This window comes from Vulpes vulpes, chromosome 6 (genome assembly GCF_048418805.1).
Source record: "Vulpes vulpes isolate BD-2025 chromosome 6, VulVul3, whole genome shotgun sequence".
In the NCBI taxonomy this organism is placed as follows: domain Eukaryota; kingdom Metazoa; phylum Chordata; class Mammalia; order Carnivora; family Canidae; genus Vulpes; species Vulpes vulpes.
Window position 1 is genome coordinate 43,706,295 of NC_132785.1, and position 24,107 is coordinate 43,730,401.

The 24,107-nt window shown below is 33.8% G+C and overlaps 1 protein-coding gene across 4 annotated transcripts in view; it reads left to right on the top strand.

Moving 5' to 3' along the window:
• GPC5 (glypican 5) overlaps positions 1-24,107 on the top strand; it is a 1,340,252-nt gene that overhangs the window by 1,289,382 nt on the left and 26,763 nt on the right. The window contains exons 10-11 of one of the 4 annotated variants that reach the window (XR_012002021.1): positions 26-115; positions 379-582. The exons of 2 other annotated variants lie outside the window; for them this stretch is intronic. Coding sequence is in view for 1 of the 2 variants with exons in the window: in XM_072760855.1 (XP_072616956.1) it covers positions 26-84 (59 nt within the window). In the remaining variant the exon portion in view is untranslated. Of the gene's footprint in view, positions 1-25; positions 116-378; positions 583-24,107 lie in introns of those variants that run through there. One more of the 4 variants, XM_072760855.1, reaches the window with a different exon arrangement.

The following is a 24,107-nucleotide window of genomic DNA, read 5'->3' on the forward strand; positions in this document are numbered from 1 at the left end:
TTATCTATCCATTCCCCACTGACAGGCCTCAGACTGCTTCCAATATCTTGCCAGGATAAACAAAGCTCCAGTGAATATTCTTAAGCATATTTGTTGTGGAAGACCGAATTCTAAGGTAACTCTCAATGACCTATGTATGCCTTTGTATAACATTCTCTGGAAGGTGACAGGACCTACAAACATGATAGAATTTCACTCCTGTGATTAAACTAAATTCTAGTAGAGTGAAGGGATTTTGCATATGTAGGTAAGGTCTCAAATTAGTTGGTTTTGAGTTAATCAAATGGGCCTAAGTAGGCCTGACTAAATAGGATAAAAGCACTAAAAAGGCAATTTTCCTACTAGCCTTTAAAAACCAAGCCACTATGTGTTTTATAGCTGTGAGGAAATGAAGTCTGCCAACAACCACCTGAGCTTGGAGAAGAACCTCAAATCTCAGATAAGACCAAAGCCCCAGACAGTATCTGAATTGCAGCCTTGTGAGATGCTAAGCAGAAGATCCAACTAAGCTAAACCCAGACTTCTGACCCACATAAACTGTAGGACAATAATTGTCTGTCAGTTGAGACCTTCAAGACAGTGGTAAGTTGTCCTATAACAATAGAAAATTATTATTTTCTATAGGACAGGTTTGAGAATCTCCTTAGGATGTATCCCAAAGGACAGAATTTCTAAGTCACCTAGCACATGTATACTAAAATTGACCTTCACAGTGTGAGGGGTCCTATATTGTAATATTCCTGAGTCCACTTTAATTAATACTACCATAACTGAAATAAAAATCTATCTTATTGATGTGTGTTTCTCATATTGCTGGTGAGTTGAGGTAACTTTCATTCGCTTGTTTCATGTCCTTATTATCTTGAGTTCCTCTTCTCTAGGCCAGTTCACATTCTTGGGCATTTTTCTACAAGGTTTGCTTTCTATTGTCTCTTTATAGGAGTTCTTTGTATGTTCTCATTATCATTAGTCCTAAATATTTCAAATATTTTTCTCCTATCATATATATATATATATATTTTCAAGTTAACTTGGAATAAATAATTTTAATGTCATAAAATTAATATTTTTCCTTTGCTTTGAAAATCAGTAGTGAAGCTATTAATGAAACTTATTTGAGTACATGTCTGGGTTGGTCTAATAAGTCTAGGGTCTCCTCCATCTAAAAAGTATGCAATGGGAGACAGGAAGCAAACACAGGAAGAATGCAAAGAGCAAGCTAGATATTATTCAGCTTCTGACATTGAAGAGTAAGATTTTATATCCAGACAGTAGCAGTCTTTTAAGATATGACCATCAAAAGAGGATTTTTTAAATTATGTTCTGTGGCTACCATTTAACACCTAATGGCTGATGCTGGATGTTTTAGAATCTAAATTTCTCCTAAAGTGTAGCAAGAATATCTCTGAATACTGTTTAGTCTTATTAAGTTGAAAGAAAGAGGTCATGACCTAGAAGAAAAGCTCACAACTTTTCGGCCTGTGATATGTTGGTAAATGATGAGGGAAAAAGATAAGGTAAGTCAGAGGTGTTTTACAGTTTTCTAACTCTGAATTGCAAGACAGAGAAAGGAAGCAACTTTAGCTAACATTAGAAAGTAACTTGCTCCCACTGCAGTTTGAGGCTTTGGGAATGAATAGCTTCACCCATACCAACCTGGGTACATCATTAGGGGCAGTACTTGGTATAATGTCTTTTCTTTAAAAAAAAAAAAATATTTATTTATTTGAGAGAGAGAGATCACATGCACACAAGTGGGGGGAGGGGCAGAGGGACAGAATCTCAAGCAGACTACTTGTTGAGCATGGAGCCACTGCTGGGCTTGATCCCACCACCCATGAGATCATGACTTGAGCCAAACCAAGAGTCAGACGTTTAACCAACTGAGGCACCCAGGCGCCCCATCTTTACTTTTCTATAGTCTTCAGCATTCCTGGACAACAGAGATGGAGCCTATATGAGCCAAGAGCACTGACTAGGAAGTCAGTAGAGACTGCATCATTGACATGGAGGCTTCAGAACAGACCTCCAGGAAGAAAACCATATGGGAGACAGAGCCAGAAATGAGATGGTTGGAGTAAACCAGGGAGTTTTAAGGAACCTGAATGAGGAGAGAGGGAAAGATAGGAGTTCAAGTTCCCTCCACCACTGCCAGGTGGAAGAAGTATGAAAGACCCTACAAGGGATTGCTACAAGACACCGCACTTGAGGACTTTAACTCTTCCCTGTTTTATAAGATATATACACTACCAATCACACAGACAAATCTTAAGGCAAAATGCATGGGAAGCTCACATCTGAGACTCTGAATATTCTTATCCAAAAGAAACTAAACTCAACCAAATAAGACCAAGAAAGTTAATGTTAATTCTCCACCTTTCTCCACCACATTTCCACACCAGCTGCTGAAGACTTGAAAGGAAGACTAGGTTGGTTACAGACAAAATAAAGAAGCTGTTTTTTTCCCCTCACACATCTGTGTGTCAGTGTGACTTAAACATTCCACGGTTTCATATAAATATAACACTATTCAAAGATTGTGACCACTTAGTGTTAAAAATACCTTTGTTTCACTTAGTTATTTAAAATTAGCTGTTCCTACCAATGTCCTCTTTCATGAGGTCAGTTAAACCATACTTGAAACTGCCAGATGTTTCACCCTATGTTGACATGTTTGCCCAGTTACATGCAAAACATCTGGCTGACTGGTTAAATTTTGCACTGTTTTACTGTACATTTGATGTGATATAGACTCGATCTAACACTTAGAATCATCACAACATAATCCGACACAGCTGTAAGTCATTTAACACTGCTTTGGATCCCCTCGACCTCCATTTGTCTTGTGACGATCTTTGGTGGAGCATGACTGTGCACAGTAGGAAAACTCAACCCAGCTCTTAATATACTACTGGAATGATCCTAGAGCTCTGGCTGGGACTTTGTGAAAATGAGAATAGTACGCCACCTCATATTCATTCAAAGTTGTCCACTAAAACTTCACAAGCATGGCATTAAATTAAAATGCACCCTTGGGAGACATTCACTGGGGCAGATGTACTATGAAGCATCACCTCCTAATTTAGTCAGGGAATCTAAGTGAGAAACGGAAACAGATATAAATATAAATCTAGACAAAACACTACAGCAATGCCCAGAAGAAACTACAAATGCCCATATGTACCTCAGAGTCTATATCCAGAAGACTGAAAGTGATTCATCACATTGTCAGGACACACTTTCTGAAACAGGAATCATTTTACTTACGTGTTTGATGGGGGAAATGGCTCTGGAAGGTGAGTTAGGTCAGATACAACAAATTATTACCATAGAAGTACCAGCTCACATGAACATCATAAAATATTATTTCAAAGTAAGGCCTTTATTGAAATGGCATTTTTTAAATTCCAGACTAGGTACAGAAATAAAGTTTCATATGTTTCATTCTAAATCTGCTAAATGTGGACATGGAATAAAATCTCAAGTTCAATAGTATATTTTGTTTTGCCAGAGCATGGATTTGGCAGAACAAAATGCATATGACAACACCCTCAGGTCTTATATTTGTCAAAATAAATACAATTTTTAGTGGAGAAACCTTAATTACATGATATTTTTACTCATTTAGAACTAAATGTCTTTGAAGAATGAATTCAAATATAAAATATAATGACATTACAAAAAGTCATATAAAATATTAACAGTGCTTTAGATTCTGAATGGATACCACTTTTTAAAGTTGTCTTTCATTAGAATTAAGTCTCTGGTACTTGGGCTTTTATTTATTTTTTTTACAACTTCCTGATTTTTTTGAGAAAAATGATTGGGAACAATTATTAAAGTGAGAAAATATTGATAGGCAGGATAAAAATTGTTTTTTGTTGTTCTGTTGTTTTTACTTATGACATTTGCAATTACACAACATCTGTCCAATTCTTAAAATTTTTACCTTATTTTTATGAACTGCTTCTAATACAAGTTAGGATTTTTGGTTCAATCCAAGATATACAGGGTAAGAGTCATTTAGGCAGTTGGAGGCGTTAAGTGTAATGTAAAAACCAAGTCAAGAAAATTTGAACTGAGGCTCTCATGACCTCATAACTACTAGCACAGCCATTGTTTCGAATTCAATATGCAACTGCCCCACCATATTTGATTAATGATGTGTGCTTGTATAAATGTCCTTGGCTGTGTCATCATTCCCATCTTACATCTTAAATTAATCATTTTCTATGTTCCTTTTCCATGTTTCATCTCTAGGTTAAGATTGGTCTACATAAGCCAAAAATAAATTGAAATAGGATGTGCTGGAAATGTTTGATGCATATCTTTGGATCCCAGAAAATTCACCTCATGACTTCTTTTACATTTCCAGATTTTTTTGTATAGGAGATTTTAGAGGCTTCATTCCCATGATTTACCCAGTCAAAAGCTCATAGATCAATGGTCCAGCAATCAAATGTTTCTGATTACACTCTCTGAAAACAGAGACACATAAGCTCTACATTTCTCACATATCCATGTCCAGAATAATAATGGAATATAATGTGAAATAAGCCACATTGAGAAAGTCAGTATTTAAATGTATATTCAGAACACTATTAAAATCAATAATCATTTCACATGTTACTTTTTTTTAACACTTTATACAATCACTTTAAATGTGTTTTATTTATTGAAAATTATAAAAAGCCACCATTTTAAGATAATTTATTTTTAGCCACACTTGGCACCCTATGAATTTAAAAAAAAAAAGCTCTTTAAATGTACAAATATTACACAAGCTTTTGGACTATGAAATAGTAAGACATTCACATTTCCCAAATATTAACTGCAAATAATTTTAAAATATGTTTTTTTTTTTTTTTTTTTTTTTTTTTAGTAAATTGAGAAAGAATTCTGTCAGAGAAGTAGAACATATTTAACTTGGAAAAAGAAAAACTGCCTTTTTACTTTTAAATAAGAGTTTTCTGTTTTAGAGCAGTGGTACTTGGCTGTTTCAACGTAGATCTGTTTGATTACAAATCCAAAGAAAATGTTCTGAGAACAGTCTACTTGTTTGCTCTAGGTTTAGAACTTGATGTAAGCCTCAGTCGGTTGGTGAAAGCTTACTTTCACAAAGATTTCATGTTCGCAAATAACACCAGGAAATGATCCTACTGAGAAAATTATACAAAGTCGTATTCATGGCTAGGTTTGGCTTAAATTGGTAAAATGATAATATTAAACTGTTGCTGTGTTTTAGATGTACAGCAGAGTTTAACCTCTCTAAATTAAGGTAAATCACCATTCTTCTTGTTAAATCTATTTGTGAGCCTTTCCATGCTACTTTTTATTTATTTATTTATTTTTACTTAGGACATATGTATTATTTCAAAATTATTCATTCCAAAATGTCTAATTCAAGTAGGCATTTTGGGACCACAATACTTCATTACAAGATTAATCCCATTTCTAGTCTGTGAGCTCCATGAGCTCAGTGAGCTTAGAAACCTCCTTTTATTTGCCTTTGTATTCAAAGAAGTGATCTATACAACTTCTCATTTAGATGCTTGTTTAATTATTAAGTGACTTTAGTAGTCTTTATGTCAAGAAGACAAAGAATCATAGAGACGAAGTTTATAATAACCCAGACTCTTGGGGTTGCAAGTAACAAAACATATAACTAAAACTACTTTAAGCAAATAAGGAACTTATTGATTCCATGTAATTGAAAAGTTCATGAGTATGTCTGACTTCAGGCATGTTTGGATCCAGGAGTTCCAATGATGTCACCTGAACAGTCTATATCTCTAAGGTATGATTCTCTTTACCTATTTATCTCTTTCCCACTGTAAGATTTACAAAAAAAAAAAAAAAAGTAGCTTCAATTAACTACCCTCACAGCTTATATGCAAAAGTAATTGTGACTGTTTTTGAGACCAGAAGCACAAAAGTCCTGATAAGGCCTCAGTTTGACATTGCTCAAAGCATGTACCCATCCCTAAATTGATCATTGTCTAGATAGATGGGCTGACAATATATGTTCTACTCTTAGAAATCATCTACTCTTTACTTTTTTTTATTAATAAGGAAACTGAAGCTAGGAATTAAATTACTTAACCAGTAAGTTATTTAAAAAGCTAAACATAGAGTTCAATTTTACTGTGAGTTGTTAAAGTTCAACTTGGCATTTGTCTGAATGTATTTCTTAAGCAATTGTTTCTGTTTGGCATTTATTTGAGCCTAAACAAAGATGTTAGAACTAAAAGCTATGACAAATTACCAAACCAATAGAATAAGTTTCCAGCTAGTTATCTAATGGTTTCCTGAAGTAGGTAAAAATAAAAATATTTGTATTTCTAATCTTTTTTGAACTTATACACTAATGTTCTTAACAGACTATTGCTGTATCACAAGTATGTGAATAAAGTAATTACTTAATATTTTAATTTATTTTTCACCTTACCTAAAATCCATAGTTCTTTCCATAGTTAAGAAGTTCTTTACATTTCATTGCCTATTCACTTCTTTTGGCATTGTTACCTCTCTCTCACCTCCTCATCCACCCCAATCCAAACTTCCTATGACTTGAGAGATTCAAGATGGCTTCCAAAAATAGCTACAATATAGCACAATGAAATACATTTAACAATGAGGAAGGGGGGGAGCTGGGAAATTTAAACCTAGACTTTAGTTAATATAAAAATGTATCCTTTTAAAACCTGTATCTTTGAGGAAGATGAGCTAGATATTTGAATTTGAGCTTTCTAGAAGCCAATAGAAAGAGAAAAACAAGATAGGATTCACAATATCTATACAAGCAAAAGCAAACCAGTTGCGAGGAATATCTGTGACTATCCTTTAATCCAAAAAAAAAATTGCTACAGAACACCTCCTGACTACTGTAGTAGAGTGAACACAATCTCTTGCAGGTAACTGAATATCATTCAAGGTGATAGCATGACATCGAAGCATATTTCAGTAAAAGCAAATTAATGAAAAAAAAAAAGCAAATTGATGTACAGTCAAATGCTGTGATCTAAATACCTGGTGCTCTTATTATCTGGTTAACCTTAGAATAGATTTTAGAAAACCTAGGTAAATAGAGAACATTCTTCCCTCACTTGTTCATTAATTCATGTCATGAAAAACTTGATTTCCTTCTTTATTCTGCACTATGGGATACAGGGTACAAAACATAGAAAAAGTCCTCTATCTTGAACTCATAGTCTTGGAACTGATATAGACATGAAACATGCTTTTATAATACAATTTGATTAGCATTTTATTGCAACATTTATTTTAAGATATATGGTATTATAGGATATCATTGAAGAAAATGCCAAGCTAAGGAGATCAGAGACAGCTTCATGAGAGAAGTTAGTTATATAAGTATGGAACCAAAAAGTAAATAAGTCAGATGAAGAATTGAAATCAGAGAGGCAGGAGCTAGTTTGTACAGCATACTTAAGGCATGAGGAATTTGTATTTTATCCAGACAAATAGAAGCCACTGATAGAGGGTAAGTAGAAGGACAATTTAATCTGACTTGAATTTCTGAAGCCTTAACTTAGAAGTCAGAAAAGCATCAGTGAAGATTTGGATTAGGGTAGTGACAGTAGAGCTGGATAAGTGTGAATGGATTCAAGAGGCAGAAGGTAAGATTGCCAAGACACTGGGATTTGTTGGAGAGGAGAAAGAAGATGATTTCACCTCTTGGAAGTTAATAGTTTAAAAAGCAAATTGCCAATAAGATGTGATATATCTGTCATTATTATTGCTTACTAGTTCATAAAAACTATGCAATGCCATCCTCCTGCAACAGAATCTTTTTTTTTTTTTAATTCTCTATTCCAAAGGTAAGGAGAAAATACACATTTTACCCAACATGTTTCCAAATTATAATTTACAAGAGTTAAAAAGCAGAACTGAGGTGTACCATTGTTTTATCGTGATATTACAATATGATTTACCCAAAGACTGTTCTTACTGACCACGATTTCCAAACTTATATTAAGGGGAAAGCTGTTCACAAGCATCAGTGACATAGTATCTGTATAGAAACAGTCAAATTAGTCCATAATCAACTGCTGTCCCACAGAATCGACAGACCAACAAAAGTGCAATGAAAGCTTAAAAAAAAATCAATGTCATTCCTAATAGATTCCTTCACATTGTGGCAAACAATAAAGCAGAATCAATAGTAGAATAGCTACTTATACCCATACATACAATACACATACAATATTGGCCTAGAAGATCCCAAACTGAAAATTACATGTATGCATTTTTAAAAAGCTGACATAAATTTTAGAAATGTATAAGCTAATGAGTCTCTAATTTGAGGCTATCACTAAAGATTGTTAAGGTACAAAAGTTGGCAAGAGTTAAGACCTACCATTCCGAACAAAGGCAAGGAATTTTTCTGGGATACACCTATTGGTGTTAGATTTTTAAACCAATGGTATTAGTCCTAAGAAGAAAGTCCTATTGGTGTTAGGTTTTTAAACCAATGGTATTAGTCCTAAGAAGAAAGAAGCCTTGAATCTGTCTATTTGTGTTGAGCTTGGTTTGTGAAGTTGAGAAAAGCATTTGAAAATCAACTCAGGGACGCCTGCGTTGCTTAGTGGTTGAGCATCCGCCTTCAGCTCAGGACGTGATCCTGGAGGTTCAGGATCGAGTGCCATGTCAGGCTCCCTGCGAGGAGTCTGCTTCTCCCTCTGCCTATGTCTTTGCCTTCTCTCTGTCTCTCTCATGAATAAATAAAATAAAATTAAAAAACTCATAGTTGAGCTTCTACATTTTTATTCAACAAATTGATATCAGAAAATCCATGATACAGAGTCTGTCCTGATTATTGGATTAAAAATCTAGTTTATTTATTTACAATATTTTTTAAGAATTAATTTTTTAAGTAATCTCTGCACCCAATGTGGGACTCCAGCTTACAACCCTGAAATCAAGAGTCATATGTTCTACTGACTAAGCCAGTCAGATGTCCCAAATATCAACGTTAGATCCTATGACATGAATAGTGTTTCAAAGCCTGAGTTCCTATTATTTTAACATTGTTTTTTATAAACTACATATATAACTTTATATAAATCCATAAATGTGATCATACAATACACAATTTTATTGTATTCTAATTCAGCTATTTTTGTGTGTATTGGATAACACATTTTCCTTCTTATTATGTTTCCTTCTGAAATTCAGGTGAACTTCATATTTGCTTGATCCTCAAATAATAATATACAGATATCAACAGGGATCATTTTTTTGTGCTGCAAAAGCAGGGACATGGACTCATTTTCCTGAATCTTAATTTTTTCAGTCAATGACACCTTAAGAAATTCCTCCAAGTCAATCTGGTTGACTCCTATCCATTATTTTTAATAGTTGTGTAATAATTGTATCAATTTTTAAGCATTTCCCTACTAATCGATATTAGTTTTGTTTTGAGTGTCTCTGTGTGAGTGATTATATAAAATTTTGCAGTAAACGTCGTTGGACATATATCTTTATTTAGTGGTACTTCTATTTCTATAAAATAGTTTTCTAGGAAAAGGACTGTTAGGTTTAGGAATATGGTTAATAAGTACATATCTTTGATATAGCAAGAACATTTTTTCAACAAAATCTCTAACAATTGACATCTTCACCAGCAATAACATTTGCTGTTCCTTTTCCTATATCCCCAACAGCAAGATGTGTATCACGTGGGTTTTCTTTGTGAATTGCCAAGCTAGATGGTATAACAGGCTAAATTCAATCTTCATATCGCTGATTTCTAGTTCTATTCAATATTGTTCTTAATCCCCAGATTCTGTGTCCAAGATTTTCTTACATGATTTTTATATTTTTATCATTGAAATTAGTATTTTATTTTTAAATATTATGCAAAGTTAGGATTCAATTTTATTTTCTTCCTGTTGGATAGCCAGTTGTTCTAGACCATTCATTTTAGATCCATTTTATTATGTCTTAGTTTTTTAATTATTAAGTTGTCAAAAATATGAGTGTTTCTAGTACTGGCATTTTGCATCACTTTGTTATTTTTTATGACATTTCCATACATATTTGGTTACACTAGTTTTACAGTGTACTTAAATACCCAAAATCTCAAGTCTCTACTCCTTGTTTGGGGTTTTTGTTTGCTGTCTCAATTATATTCATGCACTTATTCCTACATAGGATATTCTCCCTCATAATACTTGAATGGACTCAAGAGTCACACAAAATATCTATTACTTTTAATATGATATATATCCCAACTTAATATATTTAGATATATTTAATGTATTTAGATATATATTTAGATGCAGTAAGTAGTCACTGTAAAGATCCACATAAGTGACTTGGTTGCTCAAATGGAAGAAATATCTCAAAGTCAATATGAATAGAGAGAAATCACATTAAAAAATAATTTAGAGAAGGAATCCCTGGGTGGCTCAGTGTTTTGGCGCCTGCCTTTGGCTGGGGGCATGATCCTGGAGACCCGGGATCGAGTCTCACATCGGGTTCTCTGCATGGAGCCTGTGTCTCCCTCTGCTTGTGTCTCTGCCTCTCTCTCTCAATCTGTGCCTCTCATGAATAAATAAATAAATTAAAATAAAATAAAAAAGATTTAGAATATTCACTAAGAAAAATACTTAAAAGAATAATTACATTACATATAAAAATTCCCTGTTTATTAAAATGGCTTATTAATTTCTAAGCTTGGGAAAAATATTCTTATATCTAGGCATATCTGGTGAAAGTCCCCAATACCTAAAAGAAAAAGACAGCCTTAGAAGCTTCCAGACTGAATGATACAATTTCTTACAGTGGATAATTAGGTTGGTGTCCACTTCATATCTGTTTTACTAGAAACCTGGAGATTCTTGAATAACATCTATATATTAGTAAGAAAAAGGAAATACACTGAAAGACCTACCCAGTCAAAACTATATACATGGAAGAATTCAGAGAGCAAGGCCTTCCACTTCTGTATGGGACAAAAGAGAAAGCAGCAGACCACACTCCTACTGGGGGAGAGAAAAAGAAAATCAAACTAACAAACATAAACCATCTTTCAGAAGACAGCAAAGAACTGCTAAAACAGTCCTCTGATATGATAAATGATAACTAGAGGGGCTAAGATCCCAGAGAGGGGAGAACCTTTAAAAGACGACCTGATTTATACAGCAGCTATGAGTTGCAGAGAAGTATTTGCCAATAGGGGCCTAACAGTAGGTGGAGATTCCAACTGTGCACACACAGAGGTATGCCACTGTGGGGACAGAAAACCAAATGTCCTAAGTTTCTCTCAAGATATTTGCTGAATCCTGGGTCTCTACATAGTTGAGGGAGGGCTTAAAATATGAAGAAAACCTCTGAAAAGCAATACGTCACAGTCAATAGTCTCAAGAGATAAATATCTGAACTTAAAATCCATCAGAAGGAGGTGCCAGAGAAAATACACTTGACTCTTAATTGAACCACTGGATGGCCAGGGCCACCAGATGTAAGTGTCCTTGTCTAGATCATAATCCAGGTTCTATTCAAGTCTCCTTCTTGACTGGGCTTAAGGTGACCAGCCACAGCTCTTTCTCTAGTAGGTGGATGGTAAACCTACTCTATAATCATATAGTCTGGTACATCCATAATTTTTATACCCAATTTAAGGGATTTGTATATGTATGATGTGTTTACTACATTTTAAATACATTTCTGAGACATAGATCTTCATAATGAAGCCCAAGTATTGTCAAGCTAATCAATATCTGACTGTAATACCTTTTATCCATGACCCAAACTCTCCACCATACCTTTTCACTTTCCTTTCTGTAAACTCCCAGACACCTCTCAAGATCTCATTGAATAGGAATATCCAGACCACATGTCACTTTAAAATCTAACCTTTCTCTTCGCTGCATGAAAACTGGCTTATTGTGATATTATTGGCATGAATATGGGGCTTGTTAACTGAAATAACCAGGAATGGAGCTTGTATATATGATTCACAGTCTAAATATTCCCCCTATTTTGTAGACATTTGTCTATATTCTTGGCTCATCCCTTCCTTGTGATCGTCAGAATGCCATAACTTAGAAATCTTTTTCTCCTTAATCTGTTTGAGCATATAAGTGTTAAACTGACCCAAAAATCTCTCTCTGCCAAATTATGCACACCTAATTCTAGTGACTTTACATGTTCAGTAACTAATGAATACAATAGGACATAAAGTATTTTCATTTTACAAACAAATTGTACCAAGATAAAAACCTCCTGCATGTTAATTTATTTTTTCCCATTTTAATAGAGAAATTTTCATCTTGATCAAGTCATCCCATCAGAAATAGTTATATTTTATTAGATCATAAGTGGCTTCAACAAAAAATGTTTATAGTTATAAAAACACAAAGTTTAGCATCTTAACCATTTTTAAGTGTACAGTTTAGTAGTATTAGGCATATTCACACTGCTGCGAAAGAGATCTATAGAACTTTTTATCTTGTAGATCTGGAATTCTGTATCTGTTAAATGATTCCCCTTTCTTCTCCTCTCCAGCTTCTGGCACCCATTATTCTACTTTCTGTATCCATGAATTTGACTATTTTAGATACTGCATATATGTGGAATCATAATGTTTTTGACTAGCTTAATTCACTTCATGTAATGTCCTCAAGTTTCATCCATGTTGTAGCATGTGATAGTGTTTTCTTCCTTTTAAAGGCTGAATAATATTCCATTATATATACATTCTACATTCTCATTAGTTACTCATCAGTTAATGGACATTTGAGTTGCTACCACCCCCTGGCTATTAAGAATAGTGCAGCTATGAACATGGGTATGCAGTATCTTTTCAAGATCCTGCTTTTTATTTTTAAGATCCTGCTCTTAATTCTTTTCAATATATATTTTGTTTGCTGAATCATAAAATAGTTCTATTTTTAATTTTTTGTAAAACCACCATACTGTTTTCCATAATAGTTGCACCATTTTACAGTCCTATCAACACAGTGTACAAAGTGTACAAAGTGTACAAAGATTCCAATTTCTCCACATATTTACCAGTGTTTGTTATTTTCTCTTCTTTTGATGGTAGCCATCCTAATGGGCCTTGGGTGATATCTCATTGTGATTTTGATTGATATCTCTTTTATTGTATCATTATTGGCCAGTTGTATACCATCTTTAGAGAAAGGCTATTCAAGCTCTTTACCCATTTTTAATTGGCTTATTTGAGTTTTTGTTGTTGTTGTAATTGAGCTGTAGAATATATATATTCTGGATATTAACCCCTTATCATATATAGAATTTCCAATATTTTCTCCCACTCCCTAGATTACCTTTCCATCTGTTGATTATACCTTTGGTGTACAAAGGCTTTTAAGTCTGATGTAGTACCATTTGTCTGTTTTGCTTTTGTTGCTCTTGCTATTACTGTCACATCCAGCAATTCATCGCCATATTCAATGTCATGAAGCTCTATTCCTCTACATTTTCCTCTGGGAATTTCATAGTTTTAAGTCTTATGTTTAGGTCTTTAATCTGTCTTAAGTTAAATTTTTCTATATTATAAAAGGATCCAACTTCATTCTTTTCCATGTATACCTTCAATTTTCCCAAAATTATTTTTTGAAAAGACATTCCTTTCCCCATTGAATAGTCTTGTAACCTTTTTGAAGATCATTTGACCATTTACCCAAGTGCATATTTCTCTCTATTATGTTCCATTGGTCTATTCTTCTTTATGCCAATACTAATTATTTTACTTCCTATAATTTTGTGCTATGTTCTGAAATGAGGAAGGGTGAGTCTTCCAGTTTTGTTCTTTTTCATGATTGTTTTGCCTTTCCAGGGTCCATTGAGATTCTATATGAATTTTAGGATATATTTTATTTTTGCAAAAATTATCATTAAAACCTAGATTAGGGGGAATGTGAACATTTTAACAATATTAAGTATTCTATTTCTTGAATATGGGATGTCTTTACATTTTTTGTGCATCCACTTTCTTTCAGTAGTGGATTGTAGTTTTCAGTGCACAAGTTGTTCACCACCTTGGTTAGGTTTATTTTTAAGTATTTTATTCTGTTTGATGCTATTGTAAATGGGATTATTTTCTTAACCTGCTTTTTAGATTGTTCTTGCCAAATAGAAATACAATTCAGGGGGATCCCTGGGTGGCTCAGCGGTTTGGCGCCTGCCTTTGGCCCAGGGCACAATCCTGGAGTCCTGGGATTGAGTCCTGCGTCGGGCTCCCGGCATGGAGCCTGCTTCTCCCTCTGCCTCTCTCTCTCTCTCTCTCCTCTGTGTCTATCATAAATAAATAAATAAATCTTTAAAAAAAAACACAATTCATTTTTGTGTGATTTTCTATCTTGCAATTTGCTGCATTCATTAGTTTTAACAGTTGTTTTTTGTTGAATCTTTAAGGTTTCCTACATATAAAATCATGTCATCTATAAACAGAGATAACTCTACTTCTTTCCAACTTGTATGACTTTTATTTATTTTTCTCTACTAATTGCTTCATTTCCTCAAAGTTTGTTCTACTGTCCAGGTGTTTCTGTTGGTTAGCTAGTGTGGCTCTTATGATTTGTTAATTATTTGGTTTTTAATATCATTGTTGTGTGTGTTAATAATACTGATGACCATTATTACTAAACAGGTCATCAGATTAGTAAGGCCTATTGCTGCCAGTATATCTGGTTTTAAAATCAGTAATTGAATGATACACTATGTGCAATCTTTTCCCAGTAAGCAACACAAATATTTTCTTTTTAACTTATTGTGGAAATATTTTCCTTTATTGAAAGGAATGATAAATAGTGTAATGAACCTTCTTATACTCATCTCCAACTACAACAATCCTGAACAATCTTATTTCATGTATATTCCATCCATTTCTTTCCAATCCCATATTATTTTGACTCTCAGGTATAATATCATTTTACCCACAGATATTTCAAAATATATAAGAATTAACTACAACACCATAATGATACTAAAATTTTAAGCAACTTCCTCTTTAATACTGTCAAATATTCACTGTTCAAATTTCTAGATTATCTCAGTTTCTTTTAGGTTGGTTGTTCAAATCAGCATGAAAATAAAGTCCATTTACAGTTAGTTATTAAATCTCTTAAATTTTATATGATCTACAAGTTCCTCCTCTCTCTAGTTTTATTTAGAATTTATATAATTTTAAAAATTGGGTCAATTATCCTAGAAGAATTTTCCATAGTACAGATTTTACTCATTAAAGTCCACAATTTTGAAATTACTTTTAAGTACACAAATACGTTGATCTTTACTATATCCCTATCAAGTAGATGTTAGGTTCAGGCTTCGATTTTATCCAATTACAAATAAATAAATTTACCTATTACTATTCATGAATGCTGGCAGAAAACAATGGACTTCTGAGTCAGAGAGCAAGAAATATGTTACTTATGGCACAACAATCAGCATGAACATCAGCACATTTCTGTTCCTTTCATTTTCTTCTAAGTCCCATGTGAGTGGCATGGAATAGCCCAAATGGATTCTACAAATGCAGTGGGTTTCTCTCATAGCTGAATAACATTTAGCTTGGGGTAATCCACCAAATTTATAGCAAGCAGTAAGAAGCATGCCCTTTGTCCAAGAGAGAAATAATTCTCTCATTTATCAAGTTTATGGGGGTAAATAAACAATCTTGAAAAATATCCCATGGAAGAGTGATCAAAACCTTGCAGACACACACAGAAAGACAAGTAAAATTGCTATAGGCCCAAGGAGAAATATTATTTCCCAACAATAGATATGATAGACTGATTTCTCATATTTCCAGTGAGGATATTAAGAGTCCATGTGAATTAGGGTCACACAGTAAACAGCAAAGCCAGGAATAAAACCTAAACCTTCTGACCTGTGCCATGTATGCTATTAAAGAGGGAACTGGAAAAAAATATCACAGGGAAGTAACAAGGCAGCTCTTCTTTGACTGATTGAAATATAAATATAGGGGAAAGTTAAAAAAAATCATATGCCTAAATTAAATTTCACATTTCAGAATTCCTTTATAAGTATGATACAGGAACCTCCCGGATGATGTCTCTGTACTCCTCACAGAAATAAATATAAAGCAATTGCTAGAAAACCACACCATCAATTAACTGTCTCAGAATTACTAAAATCCAAGTCCTAGGAAATATGTGCACATTTGTGAAAATACAAAATGCACAAGAAAATAACTCATCATGAGCGAGACACAGCAGACATGAAAGAACTTTAGTTAATAGAACAATTTGCTATATAGATCATGCTATAGGACTCTTTAAAATGTTTGAAATAAAAATTCAAAGGCATGAAGAAATAAGACATAAAATATAACTATTTGAAAAGCCTAAAACTTCAAAAAGTAAAAATAACACAATCAAGAAAAATAAAATCTCAGATTAGACAGTTTCAGATCAGACAAAATTAAAAAGAAAATAAACAAAAAGCAGTACTTACAAAAATTCTCAAAAGTCAATGTAGCAAGATAAAGAAATGGAGCATGAAGATTTTCAAGCATGGCAAATATTGTGGGAATATTGATCTTTCCACTCTAAGAAATCCCAGTTGAGACTAGGAGATGAGATAAAATATTTTCTGGAATTAATGAAACAATGGAAATCCTCAAATTTATAAATCTCAACTAAAAACAAATCCAAACCTATATACATCATCATGATTTTGAAAAAGACCAGATTCAACATGCATTCATGATAATAATAATAATAAAAAACTCTCAATAAAATGGAGCTAGAGGAAACATACCTGAGCATAATAAAGGTCATATATGAAAAACCTACAGATGATATCATACTCAATGGTGAAACTGAGAGCTTGCTCTTTACGGCCAGGACCAAGTAAGGACATTCACTCTTGCCACTTTTATTTAACATGGTATAAGAAGTCATAGACACAGAAATCAGACAAGAAAAAGAGGAGGCATCCATATTGGTAAAGAACAAGTAAACTGTCACCATTTGCAGATGATGTGTTTCTATACATAGAAAATTCTTAAAAAACTACTAAAGATAATTAATGAATTCAGCAAAATGGAAGGATGCAAAATAAACTACAAACTCGCAGAAAGAGAAATTTTAAAAACACCATTTATAATTGCACCAAAAAATATAAAATAGCTAGGAATAAATTTAAACCAAAGAGGTGAAAGAATTGTACTCTGAAACTATAAAACGTGGATAAAAAAAAATTGAAGATGACACAAATGGAAAGATGTTCCATTGCTAATGGATTGGAAGAATATTGTTAACATGTCTCTCTTACCCAAAGCAATTTACAAATTCAATCTCTATCAAAATACCAACAGCATTTTTCACAGAATCAGAATACTAAAATTAGTATGGGACCTCAAAAGACCCTGAATAGCTAAAGCAATCCTGAGAAAGAAGAAGGAAGCTGGAGATAGCACAATCGTAGATTTCAAGATATATTACAGAGCTATAGTAATTAATACAATACAGTACAGGCACAAAAAATGACACATAACTCAATGAAACAGAATAGCCCAGAAATAAACCCACAGTTATATGGTCAATTTATCTACAACAAAGAGAGGCAAGAAAATACCATGGGGAAGAGACAATGTCTTCAACAAATGGTACTGGGAGAACTAGACAGCTAAAGGCAAAAGAACAAACAGGACCACTTTCTTACACCATATACAAAATAAACTCAAAGTGGATTAAAGACCTAAGTCTGAGACCCAGAAGATAAAAATCTTAGAAAATAAAGACAGACAGTAAATTCTGTGACATCAGCTATAGCAACATTTTTCTACATGTGTCTCCTAAGAGAATAAATACAAGCAAAATTAAACTATTTAGACTACATCACAATAAAAGACTGCACAGTAAAGAAAACCATAAAGAAAACAAAGACAACCTACTGAATGTGAGAAGATATTTGCAAATGATATATCTGATAAGGGGTTAATATCCAAAATACATGAAAAGCTTATGCAACTCAACACCAAAAAAACAATCTAATTGGGATGCCTCGGGGCCTTAGTGGTTGGGTGCCTGCCTTAAGCTCAGGTTGTGATCCCAGGATCTGAAATTGAGTCCTGCATCAGGCTCCCTGCGAGGAGCGTGCTTCCCCCTCTGCCTATGTGTCTGCCTCTCTCTCTCTCTCAGTCTGTGTCTCTCGTGAATAAATAAATAAATCTTTTTTAAAAATCCAGTTAAAAAATCAGCAGAGAACCTGAACATTTTTACAAAAAAGGTATATAGATGGCCAACAGACACATAAAAAGATGCTCAACATCACTCATCATCATGAAAATGCAAATTAAAACCACATTGAGGGACATCTGGGTGGCTTAGTGGTTGAACAGCTGCCTTAGGCTCAGAGTGTGATCCCAGAATCACAGAACCGAATCCCAGTATTGAGTCCCACATCAGGCTCCCCATGGGGAGCCTTTGCCTATGTTTCTTCCTCTCTCTGGGTGTCTCTCTTTGCCTATGTTTCTTCCTCTCTCTGGGTGTCTCTCATGAATAAATAGAATCTTAAAAATAAATAAATAAAAATAAAAACACATTGAGATATCACTTTAGTTAGATTGGCTAAAATCAAGAAGATAAGAAACAAGTATTGGCGACAATGTAGAAACAAAAGGAACCCTCATGCACTGTTGGAAGGAATGTAAATTGGTACTACCACCATGGAAAACAGTATATAGGTTCCTCAAAAAATTAATAATGAATACCATATGATCCAATAATTCCACTATTGTGTATTTACCCAGGAAAAATGAAACCACTAATTCAAAAAAGTATATGCATTTTGATGTCTATTGCAGTATTATTTACAATAGCCAAGACATGGAAGAAACTGAAGTGTCCATCAATAGATGACTGGATAAGGAAAATGTGATACATATATAATATGTATTTTATACATATATATCTTTGGAATATTACATGATATCATGCCATTTGAGACAACCTGGATGGACCTAGAGGGTATTATGCTAAATGAAATAAGTCAGACCAAGAAAGAAAAACACCATATGATTCCACTTGTAAGTGGGACCTTAATAAAAGAGCAGAGTATAAGAAATACAGTCAGTGATATTGTGATAGTGATACAATGGGACAGATGGTAGCTCTCTACTTGTGGTGAATATAGTATGATGTATAGACTTGTCAAATCATTAAGCTTTACATTTGAAACTAATGTAACATTCTGTATCAACTATTCTCAAAAGAGAGAGGTTTTAAAGGCAACCAGAAAAACAGATTACCTATGAAGAACTTAGAAAAACAAATACATTCATCAACAAAATGATGCCAGAAAATGTAATATTTTCAAGCTGAGATAAAAATTATTAAGTTTTATTAGATGCATAATCATTCAAAAGTAAGAGGAAAAGATATAATCCTTATTATTTATAAAAATCTATAAATACCACTCAGATCCACACTGAAAAAAATAAATGGTATGGAAGAAGAAAATTAAACCAGATGGAAGGAGATAGATTGAGTAATTTGTTAGCTCCTTCAATAAAGATTTATTGAGCATCCTCCATGTGCCAGGTATTTTTCTTGCTACTGAGATTTTAACTGTCCATAAAGCAATAATGTCTATTTTTCCCCTAATTGAAATGACTAAATCATATAATTACTATATAATGTGGATTTTTTTTTCATAATTTCGATATCCATTTATAGTACAGTTTAAAAGCACGGTCAATATTCTTCTCCTCAGTCTCTTAACATCCCAGTCTGTGTTAAGCATGAACTTTCCCTCTCATGCTGATGGTCCCTTACTTATAGTCATTCAACTTATGATTTTTCAACATGCTTTCTGGAGATGCTGGATAGAGACAGTATGCCACAGCTCTGGGTCAGCCATTTGATCACAAAGGTAAACAATCCATACAGTGACAAATATTCTGTACCCTTAAAACCATTCTATTTTTCACTTTCAGTACAGTATTTAATAAATTACACAATATAGTCAATACTTTACTATAAAATAGGCTTTGTGTTAGATGATTTTGCTCACTGTAGGCTAAGTGTTTTGAGCATATTTAAGGTAGGCTAGGCTAAGCTATATGGATAGGTCAGATGTAATGCATATTCAACATATCATATTTTCAATTTTCTATTACTTTATTGGGACATAACCCTATTGTACGTCGAAGATCTATATTTCCTCTTCTGAAACAATAAATCCTATGCAATCCAACTATTTAATCCCCTAGAACCACAGACTCTATTTTCCAGTATAATTCTCTCATCCTCCCAGAATTCAGCAAATACTCATCAAACTAAACTCAATTTGAATTGAATTAAATTGACCCAAGTATTTCTGTCCTTAATGGCAAAAATAAAGGTAGAGCAAAAGGAATAGCAAACAGTATAAACATTATGGAGTTGAATTTGGGACTGGAGAAAGACAAAGACATTTCCAAAGGCATCTACCTTCCTTCCACTCTTTTAGTATTCTTAGAGAGAATCTTAGATGGATAGCACATATAAAAATAGCTCACACCTGACGGGTTAGATCACAAAGAGCAAACAGATCAAAAGCAGGATGTGGCTCTGCATTTTATAATGTCTAAAGAGAGAAAGGTTTCTTGGTTCATTAACCATACATCACTCATTACTTCCAAATATTACAAGTGCATGACATCGTCTTTGTCCTTGAAAAAAACAGCTGTAATTTGACTAAATCTGCCATTGATGTTGCTAAATGACAGGTGAGAAAATTACACAGCTGATGTAACTGTGTCACTTAACTCTTTTTAAAGTAACTCTTTACAGAATAACAGTGCAATGTCTATGTTTATACAGAAGACAGAATCCTAGGACAGAGGGATGGGACCACAGATGGTCAGGATTGCCACCCAACCCTTCCCCCTGGCTGTTAAGCAGTAGGTGATTCAAATAATTAGGATTTAGGACAATAGTACTGGAGGAGAACTTTAAGGATATCTACTCCAGCCACCTCATTTACAAATGAAGAAACTGAGAACTCCTAAAGGAACACAGTGAAACAGGCTGATTGATTTTATAAGTGATTACTACTTATTGTTATCTTGTTATAAGGCTACTTTTTAAGAACTATGTTTATAACTGAGACTCCTTTTTATACTAAAAAAAAAGTATTGTTAAGTAATCAGGTATCAGTTATCCTAGAGGATACAACTTAACTTCGTGATATTTCTGCTGCTAGAATGCTGGCTCTCATCTACAACATGATATATTGTGTAATGTTCTAATTAAAACTCACTCACCGTATGAAACAGGCATGGAAATAAGCCATGGTCCATAAGCACAGAATGTGAAAGTAGTTAAGAGCAGATGTTATACGGGGCAACTGGGTGGCTCAGTCAGTTAAGCGTTCCACTCTTGATTTTGGCTCAGGTCATGATCTCAGGGTCATGAATCAGGCCCCATGTCAGGCTCCACACTGGACATGGAGCCTGCTTAAGAGTCTCTCTCTCTCTCTCCCAAACCCCCCACCTTAAAAAAAAAAGAAAGAAAGAAAAAACACACCTCGTATTAAAACAGATATGAACATTTCGCAGAGGGCTTAGCCAGAGCCAGTCCTAACAGAAACCTAAAAGTACAACAGATTTCCTTAACAAATCCTTTTGTAATTTTATCTTATTTTTACAAGGGTAGTTTGTGTGTGTTTTGAGTTTCTGATTTTATTTACTTAGACAATGTTTATTATGACATGGACACAGGTAGGTCACAACACAAAGTAAACAATTAGTCAATTATTTTTTACTTCCCAAGTATACAAACTTCGTATTTTGGAATATTCTGACTAGTGTTATTTATAAAACATATGAATATATGGTAAATAGACATACAAAAATTACCTAGTAAAATTCCTGGAAGTATATGGAAAGCCAAGAAATGTTTACAGAATTGAAATATTTTACTTGTAAATGCCCAGTGCATTTCTAAGAAAAGTGAGAAGGCTTATCTCTGAAACACTTGAGAGCAAAGAGTGTTCCTCAAACTTTTCTCATATCCATTCTCCTCAAAGATACAAATCCGAGGAAAAGTGTTTCTGAATCTCCATTTTTGTTTCTGTCCAAGTAACCATCACAGTTGCATTTGGGGACATAAGTCTTCCACAGCCTTCCATCTTTTCTTAGCAAATTTTCAGGAAAATTATTGGAATGATCAATCATTCAATAGTCAGAACAGCTCGAAATGTTTTATTTCCCCTCCTGATGAAGTTGGATACATTTTGGTCCCTAAAGAAAAATTATATCCTCTGTCTTGCACTTTACAATGTGTTTAAAAGAAATGCAAAATTAAAGCATAGGTCTTTTGGTAAACTGAATATTTCATATATTTAAAACATGATAAGAGCATCCCCAGAGAATGTGGACTTATGTCTTTGATTGGGATGCTATCCTGGGTGGAGTTTTATTAATGGGCTGCACCTGAAAGAATGGAGTTGTTTTATCTATTATTTAATCTTAGAAGAGTGAGAAAGAAAGTACCGGGCTCTGTCAGAGTAATTAGCTGGAGGCCCATAACTTTGGGCCATATACATTCCTTAGGAAGAAAAACAATAAAATATTCAATTTGATTGACTAAGTCAGGTAAATTGAAGTATCCCTAAATGATATTTTTTCTCATAAACTCATTAATTCTATTCAATAACCTCAATGTCAATATGGTCACACAAGAATAATAAAGGAATTCTTTTAGTAGATAGTAGCCCAAATTTTCTAAATGATAAAAGTTCAGTGTGCAACCTCTCATCCCAAATCTGCATATAGTCTATTCAAAAGGATTTCTTTTATAAGAAAAAGAATGATCAGATATTACATGCTGAAAATAGAAAAATTTATGTTGGGTTCACCTGATCTCTATTCTCATTAAATTCCCTTCCAGTGAATCTAAGCATTTAAATTTATATAAAGATGTAGTGTGATACAGGGGTAATTTTAATGAGATTTCCTGTTGCTCTCAATTCCTAGAAGCAGCGGTTTTTATTTCATCTTTATCATAGCAGCTGTGCCTGCAGAACTCTGATATAAAATGTCCTTCTTGTTATAGCTTGACGTGGTAGCTCACCTATAAAGCTCACATGGGAAGTATTAACTTTTAGATGTGTTGTATAAATATAACTGAAATATGCTAAATATTTCTTAGTTTTCCAAGAAATACGAAATAAAATAGTATTAAGTCAACTATTAGTAACAACCTTATTATATTAAGTAGTTAAGTAGCATATCAGAAAAAGGTAACAGGGCAGCCCAGGTGGCTCAGTGGTTTAGCACCGCCTTCGGCCCAGAGTGGGATCCTGGGAACCTGGGATCGAGTCCCACGCCGGGCTCCCTGCATGGAGCCTACTTCTCTGCCTGTATCTCTGCCTCTCTGTGTCTCTTATGAATAAATAAGTAAAATCTTAAAAAAAAAAAAAAAAAGGTAACAGATTTTTTTTTAAAAAAAAACTAACAATTATGTTCTCAATATACAGGAAATTCTTTGGGAATTAAACTAAAAATCACGTTATTTGATTTTGCATTGTCCATGAAAGTTTTGCAACTACAGCCCACTTCGTAATTACGGAACATTCTTCTGAATGCCACTGGTGCTTATTTGCCAAAATGACCAACAGAGAGGAACCAACAGTTGCCATGCCTCACCATCAATAAAATATAACTTGCCCAAGATACTCCATTGGTCTGTAATTCACTCTTGCTTCCATAAATATTAAAGGCCCTAAGGAAAAAACAATATTTATGAACAGATGTTTCCTAATATATTTTTTAAAAATCTAAATATTACTATCACCTAAAATAAGAATAAGAAAAGAAGGAAAAAGAAGGAAGTGCATGATGCCTTCCTGTGCCTATCTACATTTTAAAAATCCTGAATATAAAGACTTTACTTCAGGCTAATCAGATCAAGATCTCCAGTGACAGGAGTTATTTGAAGTTGTGTGCTCATGCTCAGCTAAGTTTGAGATCAACTGGCAGAAGGTACACAGGTTTTCCTAGAGCCTCTTATCTCTTTTTATTGTTTTGAGTACAGGAGGAGTGGTTTTGTGTTAATGATTAAACAATGATAAATGGACATAACAGGTTTCCCAGAGTA